Source organism: Crocuta crocuta, unplaced genomic scaffold, assembly GCF_008692635.1.
Source record: "Crocuta crocuta isolate KB4526 unplaced genomic scaffold, BGI_CrCroc_1.0 scaffold143, whole genome shotgun sequence".
NCBI classification, from domain to species: Eukaryota; Metazoa; Chordata; class Mammalia; order Carnivora; family Hyaenidae; genus Crocuta; species Crocuta crocuta.
The window spans coordinates 1163543-1178763 of NW_027529175.1; the positions used below are offsets into that span (position 1 = coordinate 1163543).

Genomic DNA, 15221 nt, shown 5'->3' on the forward strand with positions numbered 1-15221 from the left:
CCCCCCCCCAACTCTGCTCCCAGGCCTCTAGCCCAGCCTCCAACCGCCGGTGAGCACCGCCCAGCCCAGCAGCCTCAGTGCCACCTGCGCTCGTTAGAAATGTACCTCAGGCCCCACTGTAGACTCCGGAACCTGTGGACGCTCCGAGCAATCGGTGACCTTGAGGGTAACAACAGCTATGAAGCTCTGTGGGGCTTCTTTTTGAGATAAAAGTCACCATTTTATTTCTTTTTAAAAGATTTTATTTTTACAGTAATCTCTACACCCTACAGGAGGTTCCAGCTCACAACCCCCAGAGCAAGAGTCACACGCTCCACACAGACTGAGCCAGCCAGGTGCCCCCCAGAGTCGCCATTTTAAAGCGGACAATTCCATGGCCGAGCTCTCGCTTGACCTGTGCCATCTCGCTAACCCTCTCCCTACCGCCGTCACTGAAGCCCTCAGCGAACCTCCACACGCTCCCCCAGTTCCTACCGGACGCTGACGCCTGCTGACCCTCCCGGCCCGCCCTGCGCCCTCCCCGCACCCAGGGACCTCCTCCACCAGCGCGCCAACAGGCTGGCTCTTTGCTCCCTTCGCAGGAAACCCTCTGCAGAGAGTTCTCCAGACTGGCTGGCTCCTCCTTCCCCAGGCCCTTGCCTGCGGTCCCACTGCAGAGCCCCGGCTGAGGTCACCGCTGGCCACCTCGATGCTCACCCCGGGACCAGATCTCAGTCCCTGTCTCCCCTGACCGCGCAATGACAGCCCTGTAGTTCGGGACTTCACCATCTTGAAGGCACCTCCCACTCTGCCCACGGCCAAACGCCATCTGCTCGCGCCCCTGGGTCCTGCCACCTTCTCCTCTCTGCTCACTCAATCCTGGCTGAGTGTCAATCCCAGTGCCAAGTCCCAGTGCCTGCCGTCACATGACCGACTCCTCCGCTTGGCGGTCTCGGGGCATCTGAGCCTGACGGGCTGCACTGATATGCCCCCTGCCTCGCCCCCTGGCAGTCCTGCAGCTGCATCCGGGTAACTCGGGCTGAACCCTTCACGTCCTCATCCACGGCTGCTCTGTCTTCCCGCCACGTGCCTAGTCCGTAAGGAAATCAGCTGGCGCGCTCTGCCCACACTCAGGTCCTTCTCCACGTCTCTACCGCGGCCCGACCCACGGCCCCTGGCCTCACCTGGATCCCCACAGCTGCCTCCTGGCTCCTGGCCTTCCAGCCGGAACAGCCCCCCACCCGACTTCGTCCAGAGCCCCAGCCCTTCCGCCCTGCACCCATGAGGGCTCGCGGTCTGCGCCGGCGTGCACCTCCTCCCCCTCCTGCGCTCATGCCACGCCTCCCACACGCCTGGCCTCACGGGCGCCCCCAGGGAGCTCAACACGGCCAACCCAACCGCTCGCACGCAACTCAGGCCCGCCCTCCCTCCCCAACTTTTCATAATACTTACTCTTCACATGTGATAGAATTTACTCGTCTACAAGGGCTCTCCTCACACTAGACTGTGCAAAGGCAAACGTCTGTTTTGCCCATGCCGCGGGACAGTACCCACCGCACACTGGGTGCTGGGGTAAAGCAACTGGTACATGAGGGCTGCACCCCCTAACTGGTTCTTGCCCAAGCCACAGAGATGGGATGTGCCTTTCGTCCACTAAGTGTTCCTTCCGAAACTAAACAAAAACCAATAAATCAGCCACCCCAGGACTGAAAACAACGTATGAAGAAAGGAGGTTGGCTGGGGAGGGAGCTCGGGAGTCTGGGCTTTACCTCCACTCTGAATAAGAATGTCAAACAGGTCATCCATCTGCTGGCTGGAGGAACCATTTTCCTGTGAAACACAAATGCAAAAAAAAAAAAAAAAAAGATGACAATCTAGAACAGGAGGCCCCCGGCCTAGCTCAGGGCAGAGCCCCTTCCTTCTGCCCTTGAGCCAGCAGCCAAACCTGCGGAGTCCACCTGCCTGGGCTCAGGCCCCCAGAGCTCACTCATTCTGGCCCCCGGCCCCGCAGGGCCCACTCTGACCCTGTAGCACCCACTCCCGCCTGCCCCCATCCTCCAGCTGGCCTTGGTGGGGGGACTGCGGGAGCCCAGCCCAGCAGTCTAGGTGGCCACCCACCCTGACCAGGCCCCGGTCTACCTTCTTCACCTGCTGTCTGGGCTGTTGGCTCATGGCTTCCTCATAACCAGGCGGCTCCTTCTTCAGCAGAGACGTGGGGGTCCCAAAGAGGGGCTGTGATGGGTGTTCTAGGTCCATCTGGGCTGGCGGGCCAGGGGCTGGAGAGCCAGGCGGGGACAAGGGCTGGACGGGAGAACAGTGAGAGAGCCGGTGGTTGGCATGAGGGAAGCAGGCCCAGGGCCCTGCACGGTCCAGTCCAGGAGGACAGGGTGGGAGGCGCCCACCTTCCGGGCCAAGACAACTCCTTAGCCGCACTGGCTTTTAGGAAGCCGGCATGGAGGCTATTGGGACAGGATAGGCGATGGGGGAACCCTGACTTCTGACCCTGCAGAAAGTAGGGGTAGGCGTGAGGCCACTAGCTGCATGGGTTTGGTACCAGCCACATGGGAAAGGGAGGGGCTCTGGGCTCCTTCACCCTCTCCTCTCTCTGCCTGAGGCTGCTCAGGGTCCCTGGTCTCCCATCCTGAGGTGCCTGGTTCCTGTCACCATCCTCTTCTCCACCCCAGAGCTGTGCAGGACTGAGAAGCCACACAAAGTCTAGACAGAGGAGCCTCACCTTTGGCCCAGGCAGGCTGGAGGGTCTGGGCTATGCGAGTGGCCACTGCAGGGAGCTACCTGCCAGTACATCTTAGCGACGGACAGCTGGCCTCTGGGGGCGTGGGAGGGGAGCGGGGCTGCCACCAGGCAAGGGCTGCTCTGACCCTCACCAGGGCCTGTCCCACCCCTACAGAGCAGAGGCAGGCATGGGCCCTGGCCTGGGTGAGGGCTGCCCAGGTCCAGAGGTGAGCAGTCCCTGATGGCTCCACCCTCGCGGCTATGGGGTCCCGGGCAGCCCCCTCAATCTCCCAAGTCTCAGTACCCATCCTTGGTGACATGGGGATGGGGACCCCTCATTTCAGAGGACTGAGTGGAAGTTCAAGGGAAGCAAGCCCAGCCTGCCCATCCACGGGGGCGCCTGGTAAATGGGGCTGCCACTGTAGCATCTTCACAGTCTCCCACGGCCACTGCCCCTCCTCCACCCAGGTACCTGCTGGGGGCTCCCGCCGGCCAGGCCGGGGCTGTCTGCATTCTTATTGGTCACGGTGAGGACAAGGTGGGTCCCTGTGGAGTCGGTGATGAGGGTGGGAGGTGTGACCCCCCTGAGGACGCTGGGGCCCTGTGGGCCCAGAAGCAGCTGGGGAGCGGGGGCTGGGTCAGGCTCCGGCAGCACGGCTTCCTGCTTCACCACCACGGCTGGGGGCACCAGGGGACAAGTGTCTGTGTGGCTGGCAGTGGGGGCCGCCAGGCTGGGGCTGAAGGGGTGCGCGGGACCCGGGGGCTGCCGGCTCAGCTGGCAGCTGGAGAAGCTGTTTTCTTGCTTCTCTGAGGTNAGGCTGCTGAGCCCGCTTCTCCTGCTCCAGCTGCAGCCTCAGCCACTCCACGAGCTGCTGTTTCTGGCGCAGCATGCGGGTCAGCTCCTCGATCTGCTTGTCCTTCTCCTGCAGCATCTGGTCCTTGTCACGCCCCTCCAGCTCGGCCCGCACCCCGGGGCTCCGGCAGCAGGACCCGGCGCGGGGGCCCTCCTCCTTCACAAGGATCTGTAGCGGTGAGGCCTGCAGGGTGAGCTGGGTCAGGGGCGACGTCACCATCTCTCCAAAAGTGTCTCCGGGTGTGGAGTTCTCATCGCCTGTGCTGAGCAGGGAGCGCTCTGAGGGTGTGGGGGACACCGGGGGTGTAGAGCCCGTGCTGCCGAACTTCACCACTCCGTTACCGGCCACTGTGGCCACCACCACCTCGGCCGGGGCCAGGCCCGCTGCCACCAGGGCAGGCCCTGTGCTTAGCCGGGCGGCCGGGAAGGCGACCACCACCTCACCAGCCTTGGGCAGGATGGAGGGGGCGGCGGGGCCCTTGGGGGCTCCTGGGGCAGGGCTGACTTGTTCCTGGTATGCACGCAGGCGCTCGATCAGGTCTGTCTTGGTGCCTGAGACGGGCAGTGACCGCAGCTTTAGCTCCTGCTTTAGCTCCGCCACCTGCAAGGAAGGGGCCGAGAGTCAGGGCGGCAGAGCGCAGAGAACCGGGTCCGGGCAGGAGGGCAGTCGGGGAGGTGGGAGGGATGAGCTTTTTGTCCATTAGGATTTATTCATCTGGGTCCCGCTGGTGCTTCAGACACAGAAGCCCCTGACCCTCCCACAGCCTGGAGGGTGAGAAGTGTATGTCCTGGGCCCACCCTCCTCCATCTGGGCATGACAGTCCCTCAGCTGTCCCCAGCCCCAGTGAAGTACCTGGTGCTCAATACTTAATTGAACCAACTGGATTTTACAGGTGAGAAAACGCTCACAAACGTAAAATAACTTCAAGATGACAGCCAGCAAGCAGCACAGTTAGATGTTAAATCCAGGCCTGATGGACGCTGGAACCTGTGCCGAGCTACCCGCACGAGGGCTGCGTCTTTCTGGGGTTGGATCATGACTCAGGAGGGGCTGGTCTGCTTCTGAGGACGAACTCTCCAGGGAGAGTTTGGACTGTTCCATCTTCTGATCGGGGCCCTGAGCATGACCCACCCTCTGAGGCTTCAGGACACGGGCAGGGTCTGTGTCCCGAGCCCCAAACTATTTTCCCAGGCAGATGAACTACTTGTGTGCAGCAAATTCAGTGGGGCTCTAACGGACAAAACAGAAAGGGTGGGGAATTAAAGTTGACAGCCCCACATGTGAATCTTGGCTCTGCCACCAGCCAGGTCTGAGAGCTCAGTCAAGCCCCTCTGCCCTCAACACCTCCACATGCTCACCCTGAAGTGGGTGACAGTCCCTATTTCTCATACTGCACGGCAAAGGCCGAGGAAGAGACCTATAAAAAGGCTTGGGAAGCCCCAAGGCCCCAGACACACGCCGGCTGCCGTAGTTCGTGGTAAGGACTATGATGACGAGGCAGACGGCACAGGTGACCAGGGCCAGGCAGGCCTTGGAGCAGGTTCCAAGGGCCTCTGCTGGAGGAGACCGGAGTCTGGAGCTCTGCTCTGCCACAGCTGCAGGTCTCACACCGGCTGCTTTCCCTACATAGAAACCCTAGGCCAGGCCCCAGCGGGAAGGTCTCGCCCACCTACCTTCATGTCATCCAGGTTGGCAGGCAGGGCTCCCGGCTTGCCAGTCAGCGAGGTGCTGTTCTGACGTGCCAACCCACTGGGCCCAGGAGCACCTGAGCTGGAGCTGCTACTGGTAGTGGAGAGGCTGCGTATTGTGGGGGGCCCGCTGCTTCCCGGAGCCTCACCTGCTGGCCTGAGAAGGAAAGGTAGAAATGAGAACCTGGCCAGCATCACCCCTGGGGCAGAGATGGGTGTGGGGCATGGGGAACCAGAACAAAGCCTCCTTAAAGATCTGGGGTTCACCCACACCAGGTCCGGCCTAGGCCAGTCAGGGCACCCATGGGGTAGGGATGACGGTGCCGAGCGGGCTCCTACTTTGGGGGGGCGGGCAGGATGGTCTGGTAGTTATAGTGCTGTTGCTGCTGCTGGTTGAGGATCTGGAGCTGGAGGAAGAGCTGCTGCTGCTGCAGGATCTTGGCATAGGAGGAGTCCATGGGGGGCGCCCCCTTGTCCTGCTTTTGGTCCGGGGGGATATACTGGTGATACTTGAGCTTCTTCACCTTTGGCTTCAGCTCCTTGGCTTTCTTGCTGCGCTGCGACTTCTCACTGGCAGACTTGGGTTGGCTTTGCTGAGGGCAAAGGAGACAGAGGGCGCCATCAGGGGGCAGCACTGGGCCTCTGAGAAGGCCCTGTCCGCTCCCGGGCTACTGGACTGCAGCCCTGCAAGAGCAGCGGCCTCATCGGCGCCTACAAGTGTGCCAGGGAGGGGGCCGGGCACAGCCCCTCTTTCTTAAAAGAGCTTCTAGCTTAGAAAGAAGTCAACCAAACGCGGGTGTCACCATGACCTCCAGCTAAGAGTAAACACAGCAAGGCACAAATAGCTGGTGGATGGAGCTCACGCCTCCACATCAGGTACTTTAGGCGATGTGTCACACAGACCACCAGTGGCTGGGAGCCAGCCCACAAAGGCTGAGGCGTTCCCCCGGCCAAGAGGAAGGGGGGAGAAATAGATTTATGATATTGTTTTAAAGGTGTAGTGGACAAAGAAATGCACCATTTGTGTGATAAGGAACAGGCTTGATTGAGGTGGATTTTTTGAGGGAAAAACTCTGACATCTGTGGCCATCAGGAATCGACCGCAGAGGTGAGGGGCGTCTGGAAGAATGAACGGCCTGGGCACTGGAGCCCTAGCAGGGAGGCTCACTGCCTCCTCTGGGATGGGGAAGCCACACACTTGAAACTTCCCAGCAGCAGCAGGGCCTCGGGGGGAGGGGCATGCCACACAGGAGGGCATCAGGGAGCCTCACAAACAAAAAGGTAGCAGCCAGAGGCACAGCAAAGGCTCGGCTCCAGCGAGGGAATGGGAACCCGGATGGCTCCCAGGCTGGGAACAGCAGCAGCAGCAGAAGCACACGGCTGGCTACCGGCCAGAGGGGGAGAAGGTGGGGGAGATGAGAGGGAGAAGCAGGTGGGGCAGGAAGGAAGGGAAGCTGCCCCGTGGGAGCAGGGGTGTGGGCGTGGAGAGGTGGCAGTCCAGAGCTAAGTCCCAGAGACCCTGAAGTAGGAGGCTCTGCGGGGCAGGGAGGACAGGCTCTGGCTCCTGGGGCTGCTGAACTGCATGGACCTCAGTGTCCGGCACAGTATCCCCCACACCAAGGTCCCCAGCGGGCATCTTGGGGACTGGTGGTCAGCCTTGCCCCCCCAGACATGTTAGGTCAGGTCTTATAGGAGAATAAAAAATGCCCTGGGGTGCCTGGCCAGCTCAGTTGATGGAACATGCAACTCTCAATCTTGGGGTCATGGGTTCAAGCCCCATGTTCGGTGTAGAGATTACTTAAAAATAAAATCTTAAAAAAAATGCCCAAAGCAGTCCCTGTGTGACCTGGGGCCCATCATTTCACTTCTCAGTTTTGTCACTCCTAGAACAAACTTTGATTACTGCTTGTGGGGCATCAGTGGACTGGAGGGGTGGGGTTGGGTGTGTTTTCATGTGCAGGGTGGAATAAGAGCCACTGTGCTCAGGAAATGGTGTCTACGAGGGTCACAGTCAGCGTCCACGGAGAGAACAGGAGAGGCTCCCATGTTACTTCCGTGACCTATGCTGGTCCCTGACCAGCGGAAGGAGACGTGCACCCCACCCCCGGTAGCCGGCCCCACTCTGGGATGAAATCATGGTAGGGCTCGGAGGGGCCCGAGGAGGGGCGGGCAGCTGCTGGGGGCCTGTACCTTAATGAGCGTCGGGGTGGGCTTGGCAGGGGGGGCCGCAGTTCCGTTGGTGAGGCTGGGAGGCAGAGGAGGCTGCTCTGCCAGGAAAAGTGTTTCTCCGGAATCCGGGCCCAATGGGAGCTGAGACACCACCTGAGAGACAAAGTGCTGGAAGTGAGGCCAGCCTCCCTTTCCCGCTGCCCCAGGGGGTGTGCGGCCATGATCAGGCAGTGGCCCAGCCCAACCCTGCCCTGCCTAGAGGCCTCTACCCAGGCATCTCTTCCAGAGCCATCACAGGCAGGGGGCCCATGGTGGGCGAGACATGGGAGGGGGGAGTGAGAAGCCAGACTCCCGGGGCAGGGCTGAGGGAACCGGAACAGGCAGGCACAGAGGGCAGTGAAAAGGCCACTCAACTGAACTCAGGAGAAGTGGGCTGTTCTGACTGGACGCAGGGACACGCTAGGGAGGCTTAGCAATCTCGCTGCAAGGCAGCCTCAGCCCGGGACTGCAGGCTGGCGAAGGCTGGCTGAAACGGGGCCTGCTGCCTCCCTCTCCCCGCTCCCCACCACCGGGACTTGGGGGCCAGTGACGTTCCCGGCTTCCCCTCCACACCAGGCCCAGGCGAGAACTCACCCTGGGCAGCTCCAGCAAGTCTGGGGCCCTGGGAGAGCAGGGAAGGCACCCAGCATGGGCCAGCTCACCTGAGTGGGGGACAGAGTGGTGGCACTGGGTAGTGGCTCACTGACTCGGGCTTCCAAGGGGGATGGCGCCGAGCCCTGGGACTCGTGGCTGGCAGGCTGCTCGGGAGATAAGGCATCACTGCTGTCCTCATCAAAGGAAGAGCTGTCTGCTACTTTCGGGTAATTCACCTGGCCCACTGAAAGCCAAAGCCATTGTTAAGAGTCCATCTCCAGCACCCACAAATGGGAAGGGGGGCTGTCCGGGCAAGGTGCCAGCCCTGGCCCCCCACCCGCCCACCCACCAGCAAGGCCAACAGGAGAAAGACCGGCAGCTTGACCAACTGCCTTCTGGGTCCAAAAGAGCTCCAGGAGAGCACCTCATCAGGACCCCGAAACAAAGGCAGGAAGGGTGCTGGCCCCTAAGCTATCAAGTGCTCCCTTGTTTTTGTATCTCCACTGTGTCCAGTCCCCAAAGTCAAGTCCCACTCTCCCTCCCTCCCTCCAGCCTGCAGCCTCCTCCATCTCATGCTTCTCTGCTGTTAAAGGCACTTCACCTCCATCCTGTGGTGGTACAAAACTCTCCTCTTCCCGCAGAGGCTTGTGGACCCTGCAATGAGGGCTTCCCCCTGGGCTGCCTCAACGTCCTAAAGGGCAGGCACAGGCTAAGGGCCTTCCAGAAGAGGTACACCTGCTTGTACAGGTGCAACAGGATCACTAGAAGTACGGTGAACTCCCTTTAGTGGCCTGCGACCCCCGGAGACCCAAAAGCTGGCAGCAGCGGCCACCAGAAGAAAAGCCGCCCAGCTGGCTAGCACTGCCCGGCCCCGTGGTCAGGGCCCCTGACGGCCTCGAGTGCACGTGCTCCTGGGGCCAGGGTGTGAGGCAGAAGCGAGGGGGGCAGGGCCCTAGTGTGGACATCCCAGGACACAAAAGGAAGGAGACCAGTAGATACTTCACACACTTCACATCACAACCACCCCCTCGGTGCTGCTGGGGAAAGAGGTTCTGCGTTGGTCTGCCGTTCACACGGGAGGGAGTGAGGCAGTGGTCACGGCACGGAGGTGAGCTGTCGGCCATGCCTGGGGAAATCTGCTGTGGTGGGAAGACCACAGATGAGGAACAAGAACAAACTAGTAACTCTCCCAGGAGACTCTTCCTCTCCAGGGCCACGACCCGAGGCTCTCTGCTTCCCTGGAACCAGGGAAGGACGTACCTGAGCTTGAACCTCCACCAGCCAGCGGTGGGGACGGAGCTGGGAATACCCCCTTGCTGGGCTGGCTCCCGTCCTCCAGCAAGGCCGGCTCCTACACTCCCTCTCATCGGCCCTGGTGGCGGCCACGCGTGCAGCACACGGGGGAGCGGAGCCCCATTACTGTCGTGTACTTCAGGCCAGTCACACACCTAGATTTCTCCCACCATCTCTTCCTCCCACGACACCCAGCTCCGGATGGTGGAATCCAGGATGGAGGAGTTTTGGCTCCACCCTGGGGACAGTCCAGTGGAGGGAGTGGCCGGCCACGCTAGGGAAGCCCAGTGACCGGTGTGGGCCAGGTGCAGGGTGTGGAGAGACAAGAGTCCCTGCCCTGAGTTTGGTCCAGTTGCCTCTGCTCGAGGGAAACACAGATGCTGAGGAGAGGTTCAGGGAGGACTTCTTGGAAGAGAGGACTTGACATGAACCTTACAGATCAGCTGGGGGTGACCTGGAGGAGGGGTGTGTGTGAGAGCACACAGGTGGCAGTGGTGTGCTGTGAGTGGCCGTGGGGAGTGGGTGGGGGAGACAGTGGGAGGTCAGCCTCTGCAAAGCCCCTGTCAGGCCCCGAACTACAGCAGGCCTCGGCATTGCCTGGGCTCCCTCTGCCCTCTCCACAGCCAGCTTCTCCTCCACAAGCCTGGCCTGAGTCTCTCCCCTTCTGGCCTCCCATCTCCTTCTGACTCCTCAGCCGCAAACCTGCACTGATTTCTTCCAGCTTAAAACTCCTACCCAGCCCCCCACCTCCCTCCCCCTTCCTCCTCCTCTCACCTCTTGAACAAACGGCCTGCCTTTGCTGTCAACACTTCCTTACCACCTACTCATTCCCCAATCCACAGGACCTGGCTTTTGTGGGAAAACGCTCCTTTCTCTCAAGTCACCCCTGGTTATCACCTGCTTGTCAAACGAGACTACCTCGTCCTTAAACAAGCTATGCCCCACCACACCTACAGGCCACTGTCCCTGCTGTCCCCTGTGCCTGGAGTGTCCTCCTGTAATTCTCCATTTGGCAAAGGTGGACCCCAAATGTGCCATACCGTCCGTGACAGCTCTCTGGGTCTCACCACAGTGCCCATCGCTGAGAGGAGCCCTTCTCAGCCGGGCTCGCACTGCGCCTGCCCCACCATTACCCTACGTCGTCCGCGACAGCAACCGTCCTCTGCTCTGTGGCTAATGAGAACACGGACAGCAGCAGCCCTTCTGTGAGGCTCCCCAGACGCCAAAGACTGTGTGGGGCCCTTTGTATCCATCACTGTCTGTGGGCCTGCAAGCCAGGTGACTCAGCTACTATGTCACAGGACCAGTGGCCTTCCCACTACACAGCGCTGGCACCTGATCAGGGGCCAGACTCAGGAATCGCTTGTTTGTACGTCAGTCTCCTCTCATGGTTCTCTGAGGGCAGTGTCGTATTTTATTCATCTCTGTAAACCGCAGGACTACGCAGGGCCAGGCACAATGCTGCCTCTCAGATTTCACCCAGCTGGAGAGCCCAGAACTGACTGTCGCCTGAACACAGGCCTGAGATTAGGGGCTGCGTGGAATCTGGTGAGGATCGGGCAGGAGAACACGGAGATGAGGGGGAGGAATGCCAGGGCGAAGCGGTGAACTAAGAAGGCTACCGGCACCAAACGGCAAAGGGGCTGCTGGGGCCCAGGTGTGGAGCCCCCGGCACGCTGGCTGCCCCCTACGTTATCAAACCACTGTCCACAGTGCAGACAAGGCCCCGGGAAACCAAAGTCTCCTCTGACCCAGGGCTCAGAGCCCAACCCGGCCTGGGGCCCTACCGAGAAGATCTAACTCCTCATACCAACGGGAGCAGTTGCTCCCCCTCCCCCTGGAGGCACGGCTACCTCTAGGGGCAGGAACGCACGGCCTTGCCCAGGACCAGGTCTCGGGCTCACTGCGGCCAAGGAGCCATGTCTGTGCTAACAATTACCAAACTCTAAAGGAATCCTGTCCGAACACCTGCCTGTGGCACATGAGGCCCTCACATGCCCTGGACTCTGCCGACCTCCCACCTCTCGTCTCGGCGCCCCCTCCTCCAGCTCCACACCTGGGATGCTCCTCGCCTTGCACAGCTCTCCTCCCCTGGAGCCCACAGCACCTCTCTCCTCGAATATACTTTAATCCCCACTCATCTTGCAGCCTCGGACTTGGCTGTCCCCTCTGCCAACACCACATCCCACTGTCAGGGCCGGGCTGGAGACCCTCCTCTGTGCGCCCAGAGCGGCCAGTGCTCTCTCAGGCACAGTTTCGGCCTCCGTCTTGCTGCTGCCTGTTGACCTGCCAGTGTCTGTTCCTAGGCCTGAACTCCGTAAGGGCGAGGGGCCGGCCCTGCTTTGTGGGGCTGTGGAGCTAGCCCCGAGCACACACCCCTTGGGGGAGTCAATATTTGCTGGGTGAAGTATCTGTGGAAAGCGCCACGCTCTGAGAAGAGACTGCACTGAGAAAAAGAGATAGTAAGGCAGAGATTTCTAGCTGCTGGCACCCCTGTAGGTTCACATTCCTGGCCCTGACGTCCAGCCACCCTGTGGGAAGGACCAAGCCTCTGAGTGTGCAGAGATGAAGGTGAACAGAGGCACCTCCGTTGTTCAGTTAGTTACTCTGGCATGACCAGTGAGGCCGCTGGCACCGCCCCAAGCTAACACAGCCTGCTTCTCGGGCCTTCACACTCTGCACCTCAGTTCCCAAGTCAAAGCAGGAGTCAAACAGCAAGAAGCCCTGAGCCCCATCCTTCTGCATCTGGCCTGCATGTCCACACAGAGTGGCTGGGGCCTCCTCACCAATGATGGCTTCTTTCAGGCTGGACTCCACAGGCAGGATGTTCTTCTCAACCAGCTCCATAGGGCCCGGTCTCTGTGCAATCTTCTCATTGAGGTCATCAGCCAACCTGGCTCTCTTCAGCTTCAGCTGCTTGGCCTGGAGGGAAGGCTCGGCCGAGGTCTCTGCCCGTGGGAGAGAATGGAGTGCAGGAGGATGTAGGAATGGGCCTGGCTCTACCCTGGGAACTCCAGAGCAGCTCTCCTGCCCTCTGGGGAAGGAGCAGAAGCCATCAGGATGCAGAGAGTGTCCCAGGCAGAGAAGGGAGGCCCAGCCTGAAGTTCTATGTGGACACAAGGGGCCCCGGACTGCAGACAGAGTGTGGGCACACCCAGCAAAGGTCACCGGGCACAGGGGGCTACAGAGCCGAAAGCACAGCAGACAGTGGAGCATGCCTCGCCTTCACTCAAGCTTTCTGGGTTACAGGCAATTCAGTCCTTGCTCTGGGTCTCAGTGTCTCTGTCAACACAATGCAGGGCTCAGAAAAGTTCCAAACCAACCCCAAAGTTGGCTCAAAACTGAACAACAGGGGCGCCTGGGTGGCTTAGTTGGTTGAGCATCTAACTCTTGATTTTGCCTCAAGTCATGATCCCGAGCCATGGGATCAAGCCCCGAGTTGGGCTCCACTCTGAGCGTGGAGCCTGATTAAGATTCTCTCTCTCTCTCTGGGGCACCTGGGTTGAGTGTCTGACTCTAGCTTGGCCTGATCTCGTGGTTTATGAGTTCAAGCCCTACAAGGGCTCACGTCACCATGGAGCCCGCCTCAGAGCCCCTGCCCCCTCCTTCCCCCGGCCCTCCTCCATTCATGCTCTCTCAAAAATAAAAAAAAATATTAAAAAACCTCCCAAAAAACAGATTCTCTCTGGGGTGCCTGAGTGGCTCAGTCAGGTAAGCCTCCGACTCAATTTTGACTCAGGTCATGATCTCATGGTTTGTGAGTTTGAACCTGCCTTGAGGAGTACAGAGCCTGCTTGAGATCCTCTCTCTGCCCCTCCCCTGCTCTCTCTCTCTCTCAAAATAAACTTTAAAAAAAAAAAAAAAAGGATGGCATTGGTTCATTAAAAAAAAGATTCTCTCTTCCTCTCCCTTACTCCCGTGCACTCCCAAATAAATAAATAACTATAGAACAACAACAAAAAAGGATGGAGTCAGAAAGTTTTCAGCAGCCCAAACTGCTCCTTCACTAGAATGTGGAAAGGAGGGTGTGCTGGGCCAGGCGGAGCACATCTGGCACGGGGGCCGGAATGACTGCTGAATGAAGGCATGAGTGAATGAGTGGAGAACAGGCAGTAACTGCATCTTCAAAAGATTCTGGAGAACAGGCTTCAAACCACAGGGTGACAAGATCCAGGGCCACCACACGGCCAGGGGAGAAAAGAGCAAGCTGACACAAGAGAATGTGACTGCTTCTTTGGGAATTCCCAGAACCAGCGGTGGCTTCAGTCCTGCGGTTCTACCGCACTAGGGCCCAGTCACACACTGTCGCCAGAGATGGGAGTGAGAAGAGACAGGGCACAAGATGTGTGGGTGATGCCCAGTGAAAAGAGAGGGTGAGGGGAGGAAGCATTTCCAGCCTCACACACCTTCCAAAATATGCATCCTGACCAGCTCCGATCTCTCCGGTCGGGAACGAATCTTCCGTTTCAGGTAGTCCTCTGTCTACAGAAAAAACACACCAAGAAGATCTCAAATCCAGGATACAAGTTATGGAATGGACAGGACCAAAAAGCACCCGTGGCTGCTGTGTCTGTGGTGGGTCACCTCTGCAGGCCCCCTTGATCTCCGCCTCGAGTCTGCAGGGCTCTGAGGCAAGGGGAGGTCTGGGGGGAGGGGCACATCCATTTCCAATGCACCTGCCCAGGGTACCATCCATCTGTCCAGACTATTTGTCTGAGGCTAAACTACTAATTTTTTCTTAAAAATCTATTATTTGTATTATCATAAAAGTAATAACTATGTTCATCAAAGAAAATTTAGAAAATCAGGAAGCAAAACAATAATAAAAACTTTTAATTATCCACTTCATATTTTGGGATATTTATTCCTAATCATTCTTCCATGCAGAAGATGTCTAATTTTATAGACCTGTAATCATACTGGATTTTATGTCTTGTTCAAAAAAGGTAGCACTGTGTGAGCTCATGAACATTTTCCATTCATTCAGAGTGGCTGCCAAATGGAATACTAATTCTGATACATGGTGTCATAGCCCCAGTTCTCTAAAGTCTAATGTCCTCATTTCTGCATTTCTGAAACTCCAGGTGAACTAAACCATTCCCTTAACAGTCTCAGAGCCAACACAAGCCCGGTGCTTGTGTTATAATGTACAGGTGGCCCCAGATCCGCCTGACTCCGGAATCTATGCTCTTAACTTCTGCACCAGAATTTTTCAAACCATAGGTCAAGACCATTAGTGAGTCAAAACCAGCACAGGGCAGGATAGGACAAGACAGGAAAAGGTAGACGAGAGCAGAAAAGAAAAAACCAGAGCACACTGCATTTGGTAAAGGTAAAGCCCTGGTGCTCTGACTAGGCAGCCCTGTGCCAGCCCTGTGGCTGTGGGCTCTGGGCCGAGCACTCTGCCCCACCTGCAGAGGGCACCGGTACTGCCACGGCTGCTGCAGACGGTGGCAGAACAGGTGCTGGACACCACCTGAAGTTCTGAACAGTGGCCAAGGCCAAGGCAGAAGACAGCATTAATTAAGAAAATACATGGAGTCCACAGGCCAAGGTCGGAGTCCCAGCTTTGGCACTTACTAGCTGGACAACTTAGTTAACTTCTCTTAGCTCCATCTATAAAATGAAGATAAGAGCACCTAATTCCCAAGAGCTGAGGTGAGCATCAACAACAAAATGATGTCATTCTGTTTATAAATTTCTCCATAAAGTAACAGCTGTTCTAGTTAGCTCTAACGTACTCCTTGCCTACTTGAGAAACAGTCCAGGTAACAGCACCAAGTCTTACAACTGGGTTGGGGGCAGGGGCAAAGCCACCCCTTCCCCTCCCCACCGCCCTATTCTCCACTCCTCCCAGTAACTACAACAGCAC

The 15221-nt window shown here is 58.6% G+C and overlaps 1 protein-coding gene across 1 annotated transcript in view; it reads right to left on the reverse strand.

Annotated features, from left to right (window-relative positions):
* MRTFA (myocardin related transcription factor A) overlaps positions 1–15221 on the reverse strand; it is a 99182-nt gene that overhangs the window by 2939 nt on the left and 81022 nt on the right. The window contains 10 exon segments of the mRNA XM_077757930.1: positions 1749–1809; positions 2128–2280; positions 3185–3527; positions 3529–4166; positions 5240–5411; positions 5594–5847; positions 7445–7576; positions 8125–8300; positions 12136–12297; positions 13756–13831. Of these exon segments, the coding sequence (XP_077614056.1) occupies positions 1749–1809; positions 2128–2280; positions 3185–3527; positions 3529–4166; positions 5240–5411; positions 5594–5847; positions 7445–7576; positions 8125–8300; positions 12136–12297; positions 13756–13831 (2167 nt within the window).